At 43.2% G+C, this 19,479-nt stretch overlaps 1 protein-coding gene across 1 annotated transcript in view; it reads right to left on the minus strand.

The window, feature by feature from the left end:
- Window positions 1-13,372: 13,372 nt before the first annotated feature.
- BCAS1 (brain enriched myelin associated protein 1) overlaps window positions 13,373-19,479 on the minus strand; it is a 46,992-nt gene continuing 40,885 nt past the window's right edge. The window contains exons 11-12 of the mRNA XM_051803335.1: window positions 18,987-19,253; window positions 13,373-13,773 (exon numbers count right to left, since the gene is read on the minus strand). Of these exons, the coding sequence (XP_051659295.1) occupies window positions 13,699-13,773; window positions 18,987-19,253 (342 nt within the window). The 3' untranslated portion in view covers window positions 13,373-13,698. The remainder of the gene's footprint in view (window positions 13,774-18,986; window positions 19,254-19,479) is intronic.

The following is a 19,479-nucleotide window of genomic DNA, read 5'->3' on the forward strand; positions in this document are numbered from 1 at the left end:
GAACCAGAGTGCTGACACTGAATACCAGGAACTTCAGACAGCAGAGGAGTAGGAACATCCCTTACCTTTAAAGAGAGAGTTCTGAATACACGTTTTCCATTGTTAAACTGAGATATATATTAGTCAGTTTTAGAAGGGTTTCACCATTTCCAGCCTCAGGAAACATCATAGTTCCTACAAGCTACAGCCTCAAAGCAAAACCCTGTTGTGTGAACTGCTGGACAAAAAGACTTTATAAAGACAATGCCTTCTCCAATTCACATGGAGAATGGAGGAGATTAAAAGCTTCTCTTTATCCTGAGAGGATGCAACTGATAATGCTCAAGGAGTGCACTTTTTAAACCTAGATGAGTTTTGTACTGAAAATAACACCAGAAATGCTGGCAAATTATTTCTCAGCTTCAGCTTAGGGCAGGACTGTGAATACTTTGGGCCAGTGCAGCCTGCAGGGGAAGAATATTTCCTTTTAAAAGCAACTGATTCCATGGCAGCTCTTCTACTGAAGTTACATGACAAGTAAATGATCCCAATTGTCCCAGTATGTGCAGCATTAATAACTCAGCTGTCTGTCCAAGCTCAGCTTATCGTGACAGGTATGACTGTGCTCCTGTTCTACTCATGCAGTTATGATTGCACACAGTATTTAATTAATTATGTACATAACCAGGCAATTATGTATCTCACAAAGCAGCTATGCAGTTATCTGACTTCCACAGGAACTGAAAGGACATAACTGACTGTACAACTGCTTATGCACTTCAGATATGTAAATCTCCAATCAGTTGTCTTTAACTGTGTTCTATTGTCAGCCACCGACGTGACTTGTTTCTTGTACCAGACACACTTCAGTAACTTCTGTGAGGTAACAGCTTTCCCAGTTGGATGGTAGTGTTAGGAGAGAAAGATTTCAGTGAGACATTTCATAGGGCTCAAGCAGAAAAGTGAAAGTTGCTTTCTGAGAAGGTTACAGTGAGAATAAACAGCGCAGTTTTTCTTCAAAGCAATGTGGTAAAGAACACAGGTAAGAGTTTCCTCCCCAACAGCCATCTGGCCCAGCACAGGCTTTGTCCCTCTCTTGTCATTAGCATTGTTTTTATTTCGTTCTTAACATGAACAAGGCAGCAAGAGAAGAACAATAACACATTCACAATAGCACAAAAAGTGACTTCCGTGTTATGGTATCGACCAAATCTCTCCTGACTTTTTTGTTTCTTCTGCATTTGAAAGACAAAGAGAGAATGGAGTGGGGAATATATCTTTTCATAAACATTAGGCACTTATTCTCATTTATCCTCTCTCTTTTTAATTTAAAAGCACTTCTGTGGCACTTGCTTAACATTCAGGTCACAGTGTGCATAGATACATTTTTAGGCACTTTTTTTCTGTCCAATGTACCTCAGTTTTTACAAGGCAGAAGTCTCTCATTTCCCCTTTTTCATCACCCCTCTCCCATTCAGTGACACTCCTTTGCTTTTTCTGCCCCCCTCCCAGTCACACATCAGTTTTTAATCAGTGGGATCCCAAAAAAGGCACCAAATGAAACCCCATCCCTAGTGAGACCCCAAACAGGAGCTCTCTGAGCCAAGTGTTTGGAATTAAACCATACAGTGGCATTGCTTTATTCTTTGTGAAGGAAGGGAGGATTAACAGGAAACCTGAACAGAGATTACTGGACACAACATCCAGCTTGAGCTGTGAATCCTGAAAAAATATAAAACTAACCCCAGAGTAAAGAGAGGAAGGAGCAGGGAGGTTTGGAGGTGTGCACTGGAGCCCTGTGCTCAGCTGGAGTTGGGATAAGCCCCCATTTCGCTGAGGCTGCAGAAATGTTATTTACCCAGGGCACCACTGTGAAGAAATTGCTTCGAAAACATCTTGGAGGACTCTTTCATTATCCTCCCTCCACGGTCAGGAAGATTCTCCTAAAGAAAACATGTCTTGGAGTTCACCAAAATGGTGCCTTGGCTGCAGTGACACCCATCAGCTCCTCCGGGCACCTCTCTGCCCTCCCTGAGCTCCACGGAAATTGGGATCGTGGAGGGTGGGATTATGGCTTTGTTTGGGTTTTGGTTTTAGTCTGCAGGTTTCTATGAATGGGACGACAGGAAAAAAAACCCCAAACAACCTCTAAGTGCAACTGCTTGAACAGTTTTAGCGACTGAAAAGTCCAAGAAACTAAATCCAAGTGCCCTCTACTGGCATTGGAGCGAGAGCTGGGGCTGGATAACGGGGGGAAGGGGGTGGCAGAAAGAGGAGGGAAGTGAGATTAAGCAATAGTAAAAGGAAACTGTGTCAATAAAGTGGGTATGGCCTGAAAACTATAATCACATAGCAGAGCTATTAAACTCTGGCAGGCTGGGCTGTTGCTGTAATGCTCAGGACATGCCAAAGAACATATTGCTGGTATGAAAGTAGGGACAAGCCAGGATGTTGAAACAACTTCTGTTTCGGGGGTGGGGAAGGGGAGATAACCAAATTCTTTTTGATGCAACATAACGTCTGTACTTCTGGTACAGAAGACCATTTTGTTTTGTTAGTGCTTTTTTTTGTTTGGTTTGGTTTTTCTTTTTTTTTTTTTTTTACCTTTTTTCCCCCCCTTCCAATTATTTTTGGTTTTTAAATTTCACATTGGAAAAAATTAGCGAGGGAAGGCAAGGAAGAAAACTTTTGATTATTTAGTACTTAATGTCATTATTTTAAAGCTGAGAAAAGCAGTTGTGTAACAATGACATTACCACATGAATCTGGTCCTGGAAGAAATTATATCATGGATGCTTAGGGGAACTTAATCCATGAGGTCCCAGGAACACTGGGATTGGATGTGTGTGCATGCACGCACACACTGACAAAACAGTTCATGGAAAATCTGCTTCAGACAGTCATTTTTGGATAGAACAACTCATTCTTGCCCTGTTAGGAAAGCAGCCTGTGTGATTTTATTGGTACCACTGAGCTGACATTTAGTGAATTTGCAAGAAATACTGTGTAATATAGAATTGCAGGGCACAGAGATTTTATTGAGTTCAGTAATCCACAGGATCTGATCAACCGCCTCCATAAAAGTTAAAACAAACCTAACATCATTATAGACAAACAGATTAACTGCAGTGGAACAGCAGGGTTATGTAGAAGAAAAAAATAATAATAATAAAAAAAAAGAAAAGCAGCAAACTTTGATAAACTGGTTCTTAAAAATATATGTAATTCTGGGAAAATAATTTTCAAATGCTGTAATAACAGCAGCAACTTGGTTTTTTTTTTTTTTTTTTTCCAGAGTTGCTGAAGAGGCCGTGGCAGAAATGGAGTCACTCAGCATTCCCAGGACACAAAGGCTGGGGGAGCGGAGCTGGACGGGGATGGGATTCAGCTGCTGCACGAGGAAGCAACTCGAGGAAGTGACAATATTGTGTGTTTTTCTGCCAGGAAGGCAGGGGAGGAGCCTGCCCTGCATGGCCTGAACAGAGCTGGTGGGACAATTGCAAATCTGTGCACAATGCCCTCGTCCCTGCTCCAGCCACAGTCAGCTTCAGAAACATCAGAGGCCAAGTAATTCCAGAAGTGGCTGCAATATTTACTGTGCTGGGAGAGATCTGCAGCATTGCATGTGTTCTGCACTCTGGGATTCCACTAAATTCAGTTTAGGGCATCCTGATGTACACCCATTTAATTACAGGAAAAGCAAGTCAATTTTTGACATCCAAATTATCCCAGCACACGTTGGAACCTGCCCATAAGAGTGACAAGGCCTTGTGTGAACCCAGGTTCATGCATTATAGTTTTCCTTCAAAATAATTAAAAATGTGTTTGGCGTTTTTAGATTGGAACTTGCAAGAATCACATAGGGAGTTCCCAGTAACAAACACAGGATCAGCATAAAAAAAAAAAAAAAAAGCTTAAAATCTTGGTTACCTCTCTGATATAAAAATAAATACAAGAATTCTCCTGCTAGGCAGTTTGGTCAGGGTCTCTTTCTGTATGAAACACATGTTGGTATTTGATTACTCCCTTTAATAGTGTCCATCTGTGGCAGGGCTGCACTGCCAATACACATGCATGAAAGCAGCAATCTGATTTTCAATAGCAAGGATTGTTTTATCTGCTTAATCTTTAATATTTTACTGCTGAGAACAGGTCCTGCAGATGGTTCTGCAGCAGCTTGTTTGCAGTCCATTTCAGTGTGAACACCTCCCTTTTGGCACCTTCCCTTTTCCACCTGAGCTGCTCCTTTATGCAGCACAGCAACATCAGCTTTTATAGAATATTCATCATCTGGCCCAAGCCTAAACCTCCTTGTGGGCCGGATATTAAATTATGAACAGCTCAGGACCAATTCTGATAATGAAAGTTAAATATCCCACCAAATGCAACAAGAAAATAAAACAAAACAAACAAACAAAACCCACAAAAACACCAACCAACCAAAAAAAAAAAAAAACAACACCAAAAGAAAAAGAAAATGCTTGTCTTGCCTAAGTGTGGACACATCTCACTGGAACAACACCCACGTGTGAATCAGGGCTGTGGTGAAGTGGAAGCATTGTCCCTTGGAGATATTTAATAAACCTGCCTTATAGAGAGATGTCTCAGGTGTACAGTACACCTGAAAAAGTGAAATCAAAGAATAAATGTAGGTATCTTTATACATGTTCTCTGTATCCCTAGCTTTAATGTAAGCAAGCCCCATTACAACTAGGAAGTGTAAACAAGTATAAATAAGAATAAAGGATCTCATTTGAAGTGTCTGTTTTGAAGATCAACTTGCAAAAATTGCCAAATATAATTTTTTTTCCTATAGACAGTTAACGGCAAAATCAAAATTCAGCCTAACACTGGAATAGAAATCTCACTTTATCTCTAAGATGGTTGTTGGTGATAGCAACTGCATTGCTCACATGAGTTTTGATCATCTCAGGCTGCAAACCTTTCAGGAGTATTTCATGTTGTCTTGGTGGTAGGACAGAGATCAACTAAATGTGTTAAGAGGAAGTCAGACATAAAAAAAGCACTTAGATAAAGGTGATTGATGTGTGGAGCTCAACAATAAATTTTTGATCCTGAAAACATAGAAAATACTCCACAAAACCAGACAGTGATTTGCTCTCAAACTTTGAAATCCAGTTCTAAATTAACATAGTATTTTTCAACTTTTATAGGAGTAACACTACAGTCTTCTGAAGAGTCACCTTGGAGGAGTAAATTCAAGATAAGGTAGAAGGTTGGAAGAATGGTAACAATGCCAATTTGGGGTGACCTTTACAAAATCTCCCTGCCAAAGAATCAGCATTCATAAAAGGTTCAGTTCTGTGAGAAATTACAAGCCCAATACCCAAATTTGAAGTATGCATAATCAGTAGTTGCTTAGGGAATTCTTGGCAAACCGTGTACATAAGAACAAAGATACATCTGTGAACAAAACGCTTCAGGAACACTTTCTGCAAAGCCATAAGTACTATTTCCATCCTAGAATATAGACATTTACAAGTAATTCTGCCAGTAACCAGTAGTAATTTTAGTACAATGTTTGTTTCCAAGTACTTGAAAGCACCTACTCTTGTGTAAAGGACTGGGAATAGCAACTACCATCTTTACCCTGTCTACAGCAATTCTTTCCCCCCCCCTTGAAGTTAAAAAAATGAGGCACAGACTGGAGGGAAAGAGAGCAAGTTTTTCTAAATTCTTCCACTTTCAGCATATGGTTTAGTTTCAGTTTTTTCCAAGCTAGAACAATATGCTTTACGGGAGACAAGATGATGAATGCTTGATTTTGGGTTCAGTTAAAACAAACAACTTTCTCTAAAAGCACATGCTTTGTTTCAAAGTGACATTTGTTAAAAGCCTGGGTGTCCATATTATGTTACATCACTGCAGGTCAGCTCTCCTGACTGACACGCTGACAGGGGACAAGGAAAGGAAGCAGATTTGCCTTAACCCTCCCCTTGCCACATCCCCTGGCTCTGAACACACCAAACTTCAGGTTTCTTTTGCACCATTCCTAAACCTCTTTGCAACAATTAAGGTAGATTACAAACATCAGAGAAATAGAGAATTTTGTTTGTTGAGAAAGAATAAAAGCACAAACAACCCCCTGCAAGATTAACCCAAGAAATGATATTTTATGTCCACTGGCACAGGCAGGTTTTCTGATGCTGACATGCCAAAATCCACCATTATTTGTCTCACATACTCAATACAAGCCCTGCTTGGGTCTCAGTGAGGCTTTAGTGACATATTCCCTACTTCCCAGCACATTCCACATGGAAAAGCAACTTTTAAAACCACGTTTGTTATTTTTGTTATGAATGTTCCCACATAGTTCTGGGCTTCAGTGAATTTACATTTTAGCATTGCCATTTACCTTTAATTAAATATTGATAGAGTTGTTTATGATTTCAGGATTCAAGTTCAGTGGCTAAGTCCACATTTTGGCTTCTAACAAAAAGGTGGGAGAGTGAATGGCTGCACTGGGTTACAGGTGAGGGGTTGAGCTAAGGCACCACACAACACTTCCAGGCAAATCACCCCACAAACACCAGGGAAAGCTGAACCCCAAAAAAGCTTATCAAGGACTCCCTGTAAAAGGCTGAGTACACACCCCAGATTGAAAGGCAACAAAACCATCCCACACCAAAGGGTGGTTGGGGAACACATAGCTCTTACCTGCTCCCATCAAAATCCAGCTCATATGTTAGCTCTGTCTTCCTTCCCAATCCCTTCCAAAGGAGCTTAAACCTTCTCATCACCTCAGAAATGAACCCCACCTGGGCTGACTCCCCCCAGCTGCAGTCATTAAACCTTGGTAGGCCCCCTGACACCTGCAGATCCCACCTCAACAGCAGGTTGACAGAGACAAAACCTAGTTTTTACTCTGCAGTTTTACTGGCAGGAATGTGGGGAGGCAAGAAGGTGGGAGAAGAGAGCCAGGACTGACTCCCAAGTGTAGTCACAACATCCATAAAAGCCTTTGCAGGGATTTAGTCACACTGGAATTAAATTTGTGTGGCTGTGTCTCTGGCAGGGCTGCTCTGCTCACACAGTTGCAAGCACTTAACTGCAATCAGCACAATGCTTCTGGTGTGACCCATTAGTGGGTTCTCTGGGTACAAGGAATTGTTTCTGTAACACCTAAGAGCAGGTTCTGCTCCGTGACTGGGGATGTGAATGGAGATACAGCATTTTGTGTCAGTAAATAGGTGTTAATACAGTCATGTAGCCTTGATTACTGAATGTGATGAAGGATGCCTGCTAATTTGTGCTGCTGGAATTTTAGAGGATACTGTCTGCTTCTCCTTGCTCTCCTGTTCTGACAGCTGAGAGAACACCTTTCAGCTACCTTAGCTCACACCAGCTCAAACCATTTTAGTTTATGGAAATAAATACCTAAAGCTATAAAATAGCTGAAGAGCTAACACAGGTTTACTCCTGCAAGTCTCCAGTAGTAGTCCAGTAAGAACCACCTGGCTTTAGGAGCTCACCAAGTATCTATTCCTCTAAATGTTTACATGAACCTGATCTCCTCAGCCACCATGTGCCTTCACACAGGACATGGTATCACCTCCAGAGTGGTGTCAACAAGCACTTATGTCCATAGATTTTCTAGAAATAGTGTAAACTATGCAGAGATGGGGATTTATGGTGTCCTACAGAGAGGCTGGGTGTGAAGGCTTTGAGAAGGAACAGATCTGGGATCAGGAGCAGGCATCAGGACGTCTGCAAGCTCGACTCTGGCTGTTCCTCACAGTGATTGCAGTGATTTCCCACTGCCCTGCTACCCCACACAGGGGGAGGCAAAATCCCACACCTTCTTCCAAAGCCTCTGTTTGTGCCCTGGAAAGGAATCAGTGCCTGAATGCAGTGCTCAGTGACAACCTGCCCACAGAGGAATCGTGACAGTTTTGGTTTGGGCCTTCTAAAGTGAATGACTGATAGGATGATTCTCAGCTGTACCAGACAGACACATGTTCTTATTTCTCTCAGTCTTTTGTCTATCAGAGGCTATATAATCTGTTTGTATAGGAACAGGGCATTTGATAATTATATGCCTTTCCAATGCTGCGAATCAGTGGTTAAAAAAAAAAAGAAAAAGAAGTTTCAGCTCAATTTTACAAGCAAATTTTTCACAAGCAATCCTTTTCCTTCTCTTATGACAGTCACTGCCAGGGCTCAAAAGCTGCAAAGGGAAAGCTTCCTGTGGTGACAGTGCCTCAACATTCTGGGCTACTTCAGTTTCATTTACTGAAGTAATAAAATTGCAGACTATACCAACTATTTCTCCAATTGACTAGAAACTGCTGACAGAAAAAAAAAAGTGAAAACTCTGCAACTTAATCCCCACTTCCCTTCTGTTTTCCAAACAACCCTAATGAAGTAATCACAACCATCCCCAAAATTTGTGGAGCACTGCAACAAAGATGAGTCTGCAAAATTCTAATTACGTTTTAGACATCATTAGGTTCAGGCTCTGTCTTTACCATTCCCTGTGCACTGTGATGATAATAAAGGACCTCATTCCTATGCTGTGTAAAGGTAGGTGAAGGGGTAATGCCAAATGCTGCATCACCTGCTCACAGTGGGATGTGATAAAGAAGGAATTTGGACTTTGTCCCTTTCCGGTTCCAAGTGGAATCACTCCTGCTTCCTGTGCAGGAGGCTGTTTTCCTCTGCACTTCAGTAGGTGACAAATTTAATAGGAAATGATTAAGTAAAAGCAAAGGGTTTTGATAAGAGGTTTATTTTTCTTCGAGGCTTTTGATAGTTTGTTTTCAGAAAATAACACTTTAAGGAATTTCTACGCATCTTCAGCCTCTGTCAAGGCTGCTGCAGAATTTCCTGTTTTTGTGTTCTCAGAACTGCTAAACTGCTGAAATTGCCAGTAAAGACCAGGGTGTGTTATCCAGAAGAGGTGGAGTCTGTAGCAAATCCAGATTCTTCACTGATATTCTCAAATGAGTGTATGACTATACAGAAGTTAGAGCTATTCCTCCTCTAACCTCCCAGATGGAGTCAGTTCCCACAGCCCAGCCCGTCTGCACACCAACCCTTTGTGTTTATCTCCTGTCACACTACCTTTGCCATGGATGAAGCTGTGGATTTTGTTGCCTGAGTTGCTTCAAAGCCATCTGTAAACATTTACATATAAAAAGGTATTAAGGTATTCTTAAAACATGTTCTAAGCCCTGGGTGCAGAGCTCTGAAACACACAAACCCTGGAAGCAGCTTTGCTGCTCCCTTAGATGTCAGAGCCAGGTCTCGGGGTGAGCAGAGTGAAGAATCTCATACTTACAAGGGGCAAGATCCTGATCAGACTCCCAGCTGGAAAGCTGCTCCAGAGTAACACCAGGCTGAGGGTAGATGCATGGTCAACAGGGAGAAAGTCTAGATACTCTCAGAGGAGTTTATGGCTCTGCAGACCTCCCCAGGAGTGCAGATCCAGTGTGATGGATGGACGCACTTAACTCATCAGAACAAATACTGTCAGCAGCCAGGTGGCCAACAGGAACCTCCCGAGATCCAATTATACAGGATCAAGAGTGCAATTATGGTCTTTTCAGGCACATATTCGCAGGAGCTGGGATTCTCAAAAGCTCCTGGGCAGCCCCTCAGGGTTGTCCAGGCCAGAGTGGAGGTGGAGGAGGTGGAGGGGGCCCAATAGCCCATGGACAGGTTTGGGGCACCAGTTGTGGTGTCCCCAAAAAAACCAGCAATGGTTTGGTGCCAGCAACACCTCAGCCCAACAGGTCACGTGCAGCCAGGCCTCTCCCTTTCTGTGACCCCCTGCATGGTTCCTCATCCTTCATGGACACTTTTCAGCCCACAATATTCCCCACCACAGTACTCCCACCATGGGAAAGCCCAGCAGGGCCACAGCAGCCATCACACACCTACTGTCCCTGAACACAGGCACAGGAACCCAGCCCTCAGCACTGCCTCAGTGTCTCTCTGTCCCCTAAAATGTCAGGGGAAGCATAACAAGTCTGCCAGTCCCCCTCTCCACCCTGGGGACAGGAGACTTTGGGCAGGTGGTTGGTTGGACATGGAGATGGGTCTGGGACATGGAGATGGGTGTGGGACGTGAAGATGGACCCTCACTGCAGCCTCTGCATGACCTCCAACAGGGCCCCCTCACAGACAGCCCTCAAGAGACAGCCACTAGACAGGGCAGGCTGGAAAACCACCAGGCTTTTGGGTTTTTTGTTTTGATCTGTAGACAATGCTTACACCAAATAAGTAATAGCTGCTAAAGTGCAATTACCTGGTGTGTGTAATTGGCAGCTGGTTAATGGATGGACAGTTTGGGACTGGAGATCACGTTGTCCTGCTGGGGCTGAGCATGGTGGGGTCAGCACAGGGCAGCTCTGCCAGGAGTTATCTATAAAACCTTCCTGAAAGGCAGTGCAGTTACACATCTGGACACCTTCCAGAGAAGAACAACTGAGCTCAGATACACTTCCATGGAGATAATTTGCTTTCAGGTCAGGAAAACCTGCAGCACCCAACCCCTGTGTGCAGTGATGAGCTCGGCTCACTGGGGGCTTGTCCTGGGAACAGCAGGATGGACACCTGAGGCAGAGCCAGGAACTCCACCTGGGAACCTGCTCTCTTATTGAGGGGGAGAGAAACATCTGTCCATTGGAGGGAAGCATTTCTTACACAAAAAGTAGCAATTTTAATCAATTCCCTTTTATATTTATGAGATATATCTATATTAAGCACTATCTGCTTAAAATTCTTACAAAATGCCTACATGAAACACATCTTAAGATCCTTGAAACAGTCTGAGCTGCTTCAAAAGATCTTACAAGCCAGAGCTTATTTGTTGACAACAGTCTCTAAATGCAATGTATTGCTTTGGCTGCTCTTTTCCTTTATCTTGGACTGTAGCCTCTTCCAAAGCTTTGATTTCCAAATGACTTGTTAAGCTTTACCGGGTCCGAACATAAAAGCTGTACTTTTATGTTTCTTATATGGCATGTGGAATGCGGAAGCTCAACTTAACTGGGGATGCATCTCCTAAGACCTTTCTTCCTCTGGGGGCTCCATGTGTTGCTGCTTTATGAGAAGGCTGACTGGCTTCTTCAAAGCTTGTGTTGTTCCTGTTATCAGAGGGGAATCAAACAATTGGGGCAGTTTCTCAGTGGGAGGCAGTGCCAACACTAACCGTTATTTCATCTGCAATAATAGCTCCGTGGCATGAGGGGCATCTACAGCCAAACTCACTGTTTTTCTTGTTTTTCTGCCAAGAGGATTTCCTGATTCCTGAAATTAGCCCCACTGCCAAGTGATATGGTCCAGTCACGTGGTCAGCAGTCCTAATGGCCTCGGGAATGCAGAGTGCAACCAGCATGGCCCTGCTCCTAAGGAGTGGACTGGGGAAGGGTTGCTCTCTTCCACAGAAGGTCTGATCTATCCATAATATAATATTGATATCTACACTGTTTATAATATAGTAATATAAATACAGTCTAAATTTTCATCCTGGAAAAGAGAAGGCTTTGGGGTAACCTAATTGTGGCCTTCCAGCACCTGAAGGAGCTACAAGAAAGATGGAGAGAGACTTTTTGCAAGAGCCTGGAGTGACTGGACAAGGGGGAATGGCTTCAAACTGACAGAAAGTATGGTTAAATTGGATATTGGGGAAAAATTCCTCCCTCTGAGGGTGAAGAGGCCCTGGCACAGGCTGCCCAGAGAAGCTGTGGCTGCCCCATCCCTGGAAGTGTCCAAGGCCAGGTTGGACGGGGCTTGGAGCAACCTGGGCTAGTGGAAGGTGTCCCTGCCCATGGCAGGGGGTGGAATGGGATGATCTTTAAGGTCCCTTCCAACCCAACCCATTCTGAGATTCTATGATGTAATTGAGTAGCCAGAGCATATTTTTATTTGAAAAATGCCCAAATACTATTCTAACACAGAGGCAATTACAGCAGTGTGAAGTCAGCAGTCTATTCTCTGCTCTGGTAACACACACTGTGCTGACATCTGGCACTTTCATACCACTGTGTAACCATGGTGGTTGTCTCCCTGTATGTAGCCTTACATGCATTGATTTAATTAAAGCTCGTGTAATGTAGACAAAGCCTAAAACTTCTTTTTTTTTTTTCCTCTGTGTGTGTGTAGCAGGGCTGGACAGAACAAGCCCAGTTCTTCTCTCATTGCTGCCATAACCGGGGATGCACCAGAGTCACTGGTCCCACACAGATGTGCAAGAAGGACATTACAAATCAGGTTGGAGATCTGTAAACGGTCCCTCTTGATTGATATCACTTTATATGGCATGAGAGGCCCACTGTGCCAGGGAGGGGAACAGAAAGTACCATTAGAGCTGAAGAACCTTTTGTCTGTGCTCCCTGTGCACAGAACCAGCAGCAAGTTTTGGTTGTTCACCCCAACTCTGCAGGTTTGCAAAAGCACAACCTACCTACAGTGGCTCATGGACAAACAAAGCTCTTTACCTCTGTCCTCTCTGACTAGTTAGAACTGGAATTCTGTGGATTTTAGAGAATTCTCCCCTGATTTCCAGTTATAATCTTCACTCCAATAAAGAATGAATAACAGCTATTCCCTCCACAGGCAGGGGTTGGATGTGCTCATTTCTGCCTTAATGTCACATCAATCATCAGACCACAGGATAAATAACAAACTTTGTTTTAAAATTAAAGCAGCAAAGGATCTTTTTTTCCAAAGGATAAGCATTAGTTTATTTAAAGATAAGGAGGTCAAATATACACTACTGTATCATTCAGATGCTAGTGTGGATTAAAATATCAGGCCTGTGGCTCCCTGTACAGGTTTGCCCAGGACTGAACAAACAGAAATCTTAATTTTCTGTAAAATTTATTAACTACAGTTATTATAGGAGTCTTGTGAAGCAGGGAGGTGCCTGGACAGCTTTGATTTTGGTTTTTATTAGGATTAACTACAAGTACAGATATAAACAAATATCTGAACAAACAACTAAGTTTCCTATGATCTGAGAAACATTAATCCCAGGATTGTAGGTACAGCCTGGTGTTAGGAGTGCACGGGGACGTGGGTGCCCTCTTGTGTTCCTATTAGAACCTTAAATAGCTTTTAATTTGTTATCCCACCTCACCCAGACGAGAGAGACGCTGTCTCAATTACGCAAAGCCTTTACATTTTAGCGTTTTAATTTCCATTAATAACCAATAGGAAGCATAACTTTATAACCACTGATTCTATTATTCTGCAGGCTTTTTTTTTTTTAGCTAATTTCAGCTCTATTGAGAAACCACAAAAAGTGACTCGGTTGTTTTTACATTTGAGTATAACATTTATCAAAGGAGATTTTTTTGTTTTTCCTGGCTGCTTTAAAGCTCTCTAAAGCGGAGGGTTTGTTGCTCATGCCTTGCTGCCCAATCTACATTCTTTTGTCACATGCATTTTTTTCCTGCCTTTTTTTTTTTAGTTCACTGCCGCCTTCCTACCTTACATACCCTACCCTCTACAGATTTAAAATCATCCACACGACCTTTCTTTAAACATACAACACTGTGCTTGGTGATCTTTAGAGTTGCTTTCTAACATCTAAGGAACAAACCCTGTAAATGATATACCTTAAATGATACACCAGTGTTTGCTTTAGCCTCAGGCATTTGATGACAGCCATGTAAAGGAAGGGAATGAGTCATGTCTACTGCAAGGGAGCTCGCAGAGAGCTGCTGAGCCTCCAGCAGCCACGTGGAGTCATTACTTGGATTTCCCAGCAGGTAGGATGGACACTGGATCTGTTTGCACCTCTGCATCGGACATCCTTTTGGAACCCTGTGGAATAAGAGAGAGATCTTTAGAAACACTTTCAAATACTTCAGAATGCTTAAGTCTGGAATTTTGTCTTAGGGTTTTGCTACCAGACATTTCCCACTCCTTTCACCTCCCTGCTTTTTTTTGTTTGCCCTTTATTTAATAGGCATAAGTATATGAGCACTACCTGCATCACGAGAATCCCAGAAATCTACTGCTTGTGATTTTGCCTAAATGTGTCGGTTGTTTTAATATAATTTTCTCAACTGGCATGGAAAACAATTGTTTTCAGACACTGGACTAACACACCAGAGCCAAGCTGCTGTGCTTGCAGTACTGGGTTTTTGGCATAACTTTCTCTAAAATTTCCCTGGCCTAAATGCTTCACTGAAACCATGCTAAGAGTCCTTCAAGCATGATTAATAGTGTATTATAGCCAGCCTTGGTCTGCTCTAGGTTAAGGGAACATTAAATACTTTTATGCATGACAGGTATTCTACAGTGTTAGAGTGATAAAGCTTCTCTTACACTGCAAATATAATTCTGGGTTTGGCACCAGTTCAAGACACTAATCCAGCTTAGATGAAGGAAATGTATAGCTCCAGCTATACCAACTACATTTTTCACTGGTAACTGATAAAAACTTGGCTTTAGTTTAAGGTGCTTGACCTAATTTTACCGGCCTTGGAGTCATCAAAACCTCAGAACGTGACAGCAAAATGGACCCACAAACAGTGTTTCAGAGGTCACTGTTAACAGTGCATGGGATGCCCAAATCATTACATGCTAAACAGAAAAACCAGCATGACAAAGCTAAAGGTAACTGCTGTGTGCTTTCCCTACAATGGGAACTGTGCAGATTCATATGTGAATTGTCCTTTCACACAGCCTGTTTCTGCTGGAAACCTGACTCATCACTTCAGGACAATTCTGTGTCAGACATGGAGAGTGAAAGATTTCAACTTCCTCACCCCTTTCAGGGAAGTAAAAACAGTAGGGTTTTTATACTGATTACACTCCACCTCACTGATCTTCTTTTAAATTTTCACCTTTGAGAATCTAAGTATGAAAAAGAGCAGCCAAAAATCACAATGGACTGAAAGAATCTCCTGTCTTAACTGTAACCTTGTGCAGCTCAACTGGCTGCAGTGGGTTTGCTTCAGCTTCCACTGATGTCGAGTTTGGAAGGTTCTCTAGAGCAGAATAAAATTTTTTGGCCATTTACATGCAGCAACAAATCCATCATTTATCCATCAAACAATACCAAGGACCTAGTCATTCCAAATTTATCCAGCAACCCTAAAAACCTACACATCAGGTAAAAGATTTCCCACATTAAAAGAGTAATGGAGTCTGTCAGCTATAGCTGTTCCTGTCTGGGCACGAAGATATTAAGCCACTTCTAGACTAATCTAGGAAACAGTATGATACTATTTGCCATTCTTCCTATAAATAGGTGGAGGGAGGAGACAGGAGGGGGAGCTCATTTGAGATAATCCCCATTTTTGACTCATTTAGCACATTTGCAGTGGTGTCATGTTATTTGCTCATACTGCAGCCTCCCTGCTGCACCCATTTTCAAGGTGGTTGCTGATTAAAGCAGGAAGCTCTGAGGGAGACTGGCTGATGATTCTCGTTAAACTGGAATTTCCAAGCCAGGTGTGAAATAAAGAACTTTGTTCCTACCCTTTCAACGGAAAAATTCCAGCTCTGCCCTCGGATTCAGCAGCACAGGTACCACCGGCTCCTGTCTTGCAGTGCAGTGGAAGTTGGCAGCTAAGTTGGAATATATTATTTTGGGCAGAGTACTTTAAAAGGCACACGCAAGAATGTCATGGTATTGGAATATATTTTTTTCCCAGATTTTGCCCAGGAGAAGCCTGTGTCAGTGGGGCAGATACTCTGGGCAGAACAGGTCCCAGTAGTTTCCACATGCTAAGCTCTCCCAGCTTCTGACAACTTGAGCATGAGTTATTCCAGCTCAGAAAACAGCGTCATTAACCTTTTCCCCCCCCTCCCCTTTTCTGCTTCTTTCTAATCTAATCTCTCTAAGACTCACTAAATACATTTTATATAGCTTATAAATTAATCTCTTTTGCCATAGGAACAACCACTGGACCTTATCAGCTGTGCTGAAACCACGCAGGACTGGAACACTCTTTGCTTGCACAAGTGGCGTCATTTGTAGCCAAAATTTCAGCCTTTGTTGGCCCCACAGGGAGCAGATGCTGGAACTGCAGTGTTCTCATCAGCTGCATTCCTGCAGTCTGACATCCTCTTGCTCTGTGCCCTTTCCCAGAGGAATCGAGATCCAGGAGAGAGTGGTGTTAAAATATCTGCTACTGAAATAGCAGAACGGGAGGAGCTCAGTGGGCACAGGGCACGGGAGCTGCTGCAGCCCCTGTTAAATATTTCCTCCTTCCCTTTTATCAGCATAAAGCCGAATTTTTCTGCTGACTTGCCACCAAATACTCAAGCTCTTATCTTGAAATGGAGATTCTGGCATTGGTTTGTGCGTGTGATCTAATACTTTGAGATTAATGATTACACCTTCCTGGGGCTGAGTCTGATCACCTGGGAGATGTAGATTATTTTTAGGAGCGTGGCAGAACTGGGTTTCTTAGGTATGGGTAATCTTCCTGAGGATATTCAAAGAGAGGTGGTAATTTTTCATGAGAGATGTTCCATACACAGACCTCATTGTAATGGGTTTGGTTTTTTTTTTCCCCTGCCACTTTAAAAGCACAATAAACTGACCAAAGCAGCTTAACTGTTATCAAATACTTTTTCTTAAGAGCCATCTTCTGTTAATGGGAGAAGGAAGCTGCAGGAGTGCTGTTGGCCTCTATAATTGCAACACAAGATAAGGAGCTATACAGCCAAACTGAGGCAAGCAAAAAGATCTCACAGAACATCTCTACTTCCTCTACATTTATTCCGTGTTTTATTCCCCAAATGGTCTTTTTACCTCTTCACAATCTCCTCTCTTGATCTAAAAGCTTTTTCTTGCCTTTTGAATCTGAGACACCTTTCCTGCCTCTCTCTGTCTCTCTCATGATGTTGCCCTTGAAAGACTGTTTCCTTGTTAACTTGCACTTCCTCATATCTCCCTTTCCGGAATAATTTTAAATTTGTAACTGTTGCTAAACTCTACGAAGGATTTTTGGATACAGCTTGAATGAATGACACTATACAAAATAAAGAGTGACTATCAACGGATAAACCCTTTCTCACACAGTGACAACTACAACAAGGGAGGGCTTAACTTCAACAAAACTTCAGACCAGAGAAACAAATCTCACTTTTCTCTGGAAATAATAGTGGCAGGTAACATTTGCCTAATTTCTAGACAACCTGTGCTAGAAAAATGTGGCTGCCCTCATCCCCTCCAGCTGACATGAGATATGTCACCACCATCCAAGCAGCTTAAGTAACAGCAGCCCTGCTCCTCCTGGAAGCTGGCAGTACCCAGAGCAGGATATGACACCCACACACCACGTTTGTGAGCGTGGATCATGTTACACCCCTGCACCAACGTTGGGCACAATGAAAATCCACACAGAATTTGGGGGCAAAGGGGGGCGAAGAAAGAAAAACACATGAGTGTGTCTTTGGTAGCTTCAGTCAGCTCACAGCTTCACAGAGCTGTATAACCAGTATCATCATATAACTCTGGCTTTTTCATGGCATATTAAGCAAAAGGATTTCTCGTCATGGCTTCACTGGGAGGCAAGATGAGCAGAAGCCAATGCAAGTTGGTTTTTACTCCTACTCTTTGCTCCATTGAAACTACCCACTGATCTATGGTGGACCAAAATTTTACCCCAGAAAAACAAGGCTGAACTGTTGCTAATCTCTACTGCAGGAAGTTATTTCTCTTTTGTTCTTAATTCCCCTTGTAATATGTCCTTGCTTTGGTGATGCGAATCGCCCTCTGCAGGATGCACAGTAATTCTGTGAAATGGTGCAAATAAAGCACTTCTGATGTGGAAAAACATCTGCCTTGGAACGAGTCACACTGGTGTGCATGGCAGTGGCTTTATAACCCAGTGTCCTAACTGGGCTGGTTTCCAGCTCTGAGTCAGTATTTCAATCTATATTGCTTGACTTTTCTTCTTGAAGGATTGGCCTGCTCTGCTTCTGCCCTGACAGCCTTAGAAGTGAGGAAGGGAGGAAGGACAAAGCAAGCTGCACACCTCTTAGGGCAGCCAGATTCACTAGGAATCATTGCAGGCAACAGACACATCTGTTGAGTTTCTTTGCATCACTTGAAAGTTGTGGTGAAGTTGGGTTTGCACACTAAGTTTCCAAAAGATGCTAAAAATGACCCCACAGCACTGCAGATCCATTGTTGCTGTGGCAATGGGAGGAAAGAGGTTTAAGCTGCATCCTTCCAATTGATTTATAAAAAGCCTCTTGCCAAGGCTTAAGAAGCAGTCCCAGGTCTAACCTGTGCTTCTGTTTCTACATGTGCCCCTGAATACAGACAGGCAGAAAAATAAATCTCCATCTATTAAATGCTCTGACCAGTTGCACCAGTAACACCAAGTCTTCTGGACACTCAGAGTTTCAGTGTGCTGAATTCTTTCATTTCTGCATTTCAGGTTTCAGTGAAGGGGGCACAGCGAATTTAGGCTAAGATTTAACAAAAAGCAATAAGAAAAAAATACCATGTGTACTTTTTGTGTGCTTTAACGAGTCTATCACTGATTGCTGACACAAGGTGCTTATCTTGTGACCGCTGTGCTGGTTCCTACCCACCCCAGCGGTCTCCCTTGGTTTTTTCCTTGCAGGGATTTCCCATTTTGCAAGGATACCCTAGCTGCTCCGAAGCAGACACTGAACCACCATCAGGGTGGTTTAGAGCAGGCAGGTTACTCTGGTAAACCAGCACCACCTCCACTTTTCCCTTATAAACACACCCTAATTTGTAGGTGGTTCAGTGCCTGCTACAGGAGCAGTGTAGTCATCCCCATAGCCAAGGCATGAACCCCAAAAACAGTGGTGTGGGAACAATTACAGCTCTCCCATAGCAAACCCTACCTGTGAATCAGTACCTTGAGGCCCAAAATTCCCTCCTTCGCCCGAAATCTTGCTGTTCTTTTGCCCAAGCCCTGCAAAGCTGCCTGTGAAGCTGCTCTCCCTCAGAGCACAAATCCCCCATGGATAACAACCTACAGGCTGGGCGGTTAAACAGCTGGGAAATGCTAAAAAGAGAAGGTGAATTAACATACAAGGCCCTTGAAAAACCCTCCCAGGGACTGCCTCTTCTCTGTCTTCTTGTAGGAGGGTTCCTTGGAAGCGTCTCCTCCGTTCTGGATGGAGTCGGTGTCGGCTGCCGGCTGCTCCCGGGGGTCTGGCTGCTCCCTGCTCTCCTGTTTGCTGCCCTTCTGCTTGCTCAGCTCCACCGTGGACTTCTTGTCTTTGGAGCTCTCCTTGCTCCTCTGGCCCACAGGGTCACCTTCAGCCGGGGCAAGCGGCCTCTCTGTGGCGTTTAACGTCTGCAGCGGTCAGACAAGGGTTATTTTCAGTGGGAAATATAAATATTTTGGAAGGCAATCCATAAATGTGTTAAAAAAACCCCACAAAACCAACACCAAAAAAAAAGGAAAGGCCACCTGGCAGGGAGAAAGCCTGCTGTCCAACAGGTTTTCATTTACAGAGGTTGGGATGAACTCCTGCAGCCTCTGCTCAAGGGAAAGGCTCCCAGGGAGCTGATGGGAATTA

Source organism: Manacus candei, unplaced genomic scaffold (genome assembly GCF_025592945.1).
Source record: "Manacus candei isolate 608988 ecotype Guabito, Panama unplaced genomic scaffold, ASM2559294v1 h1tg000057l, whole genome shotgun sequence".
NCBI lineage: Eukaryota > Metazoa > Chordata > Aves > Passeriformes > Pipridae > Manacus > Manacus candei.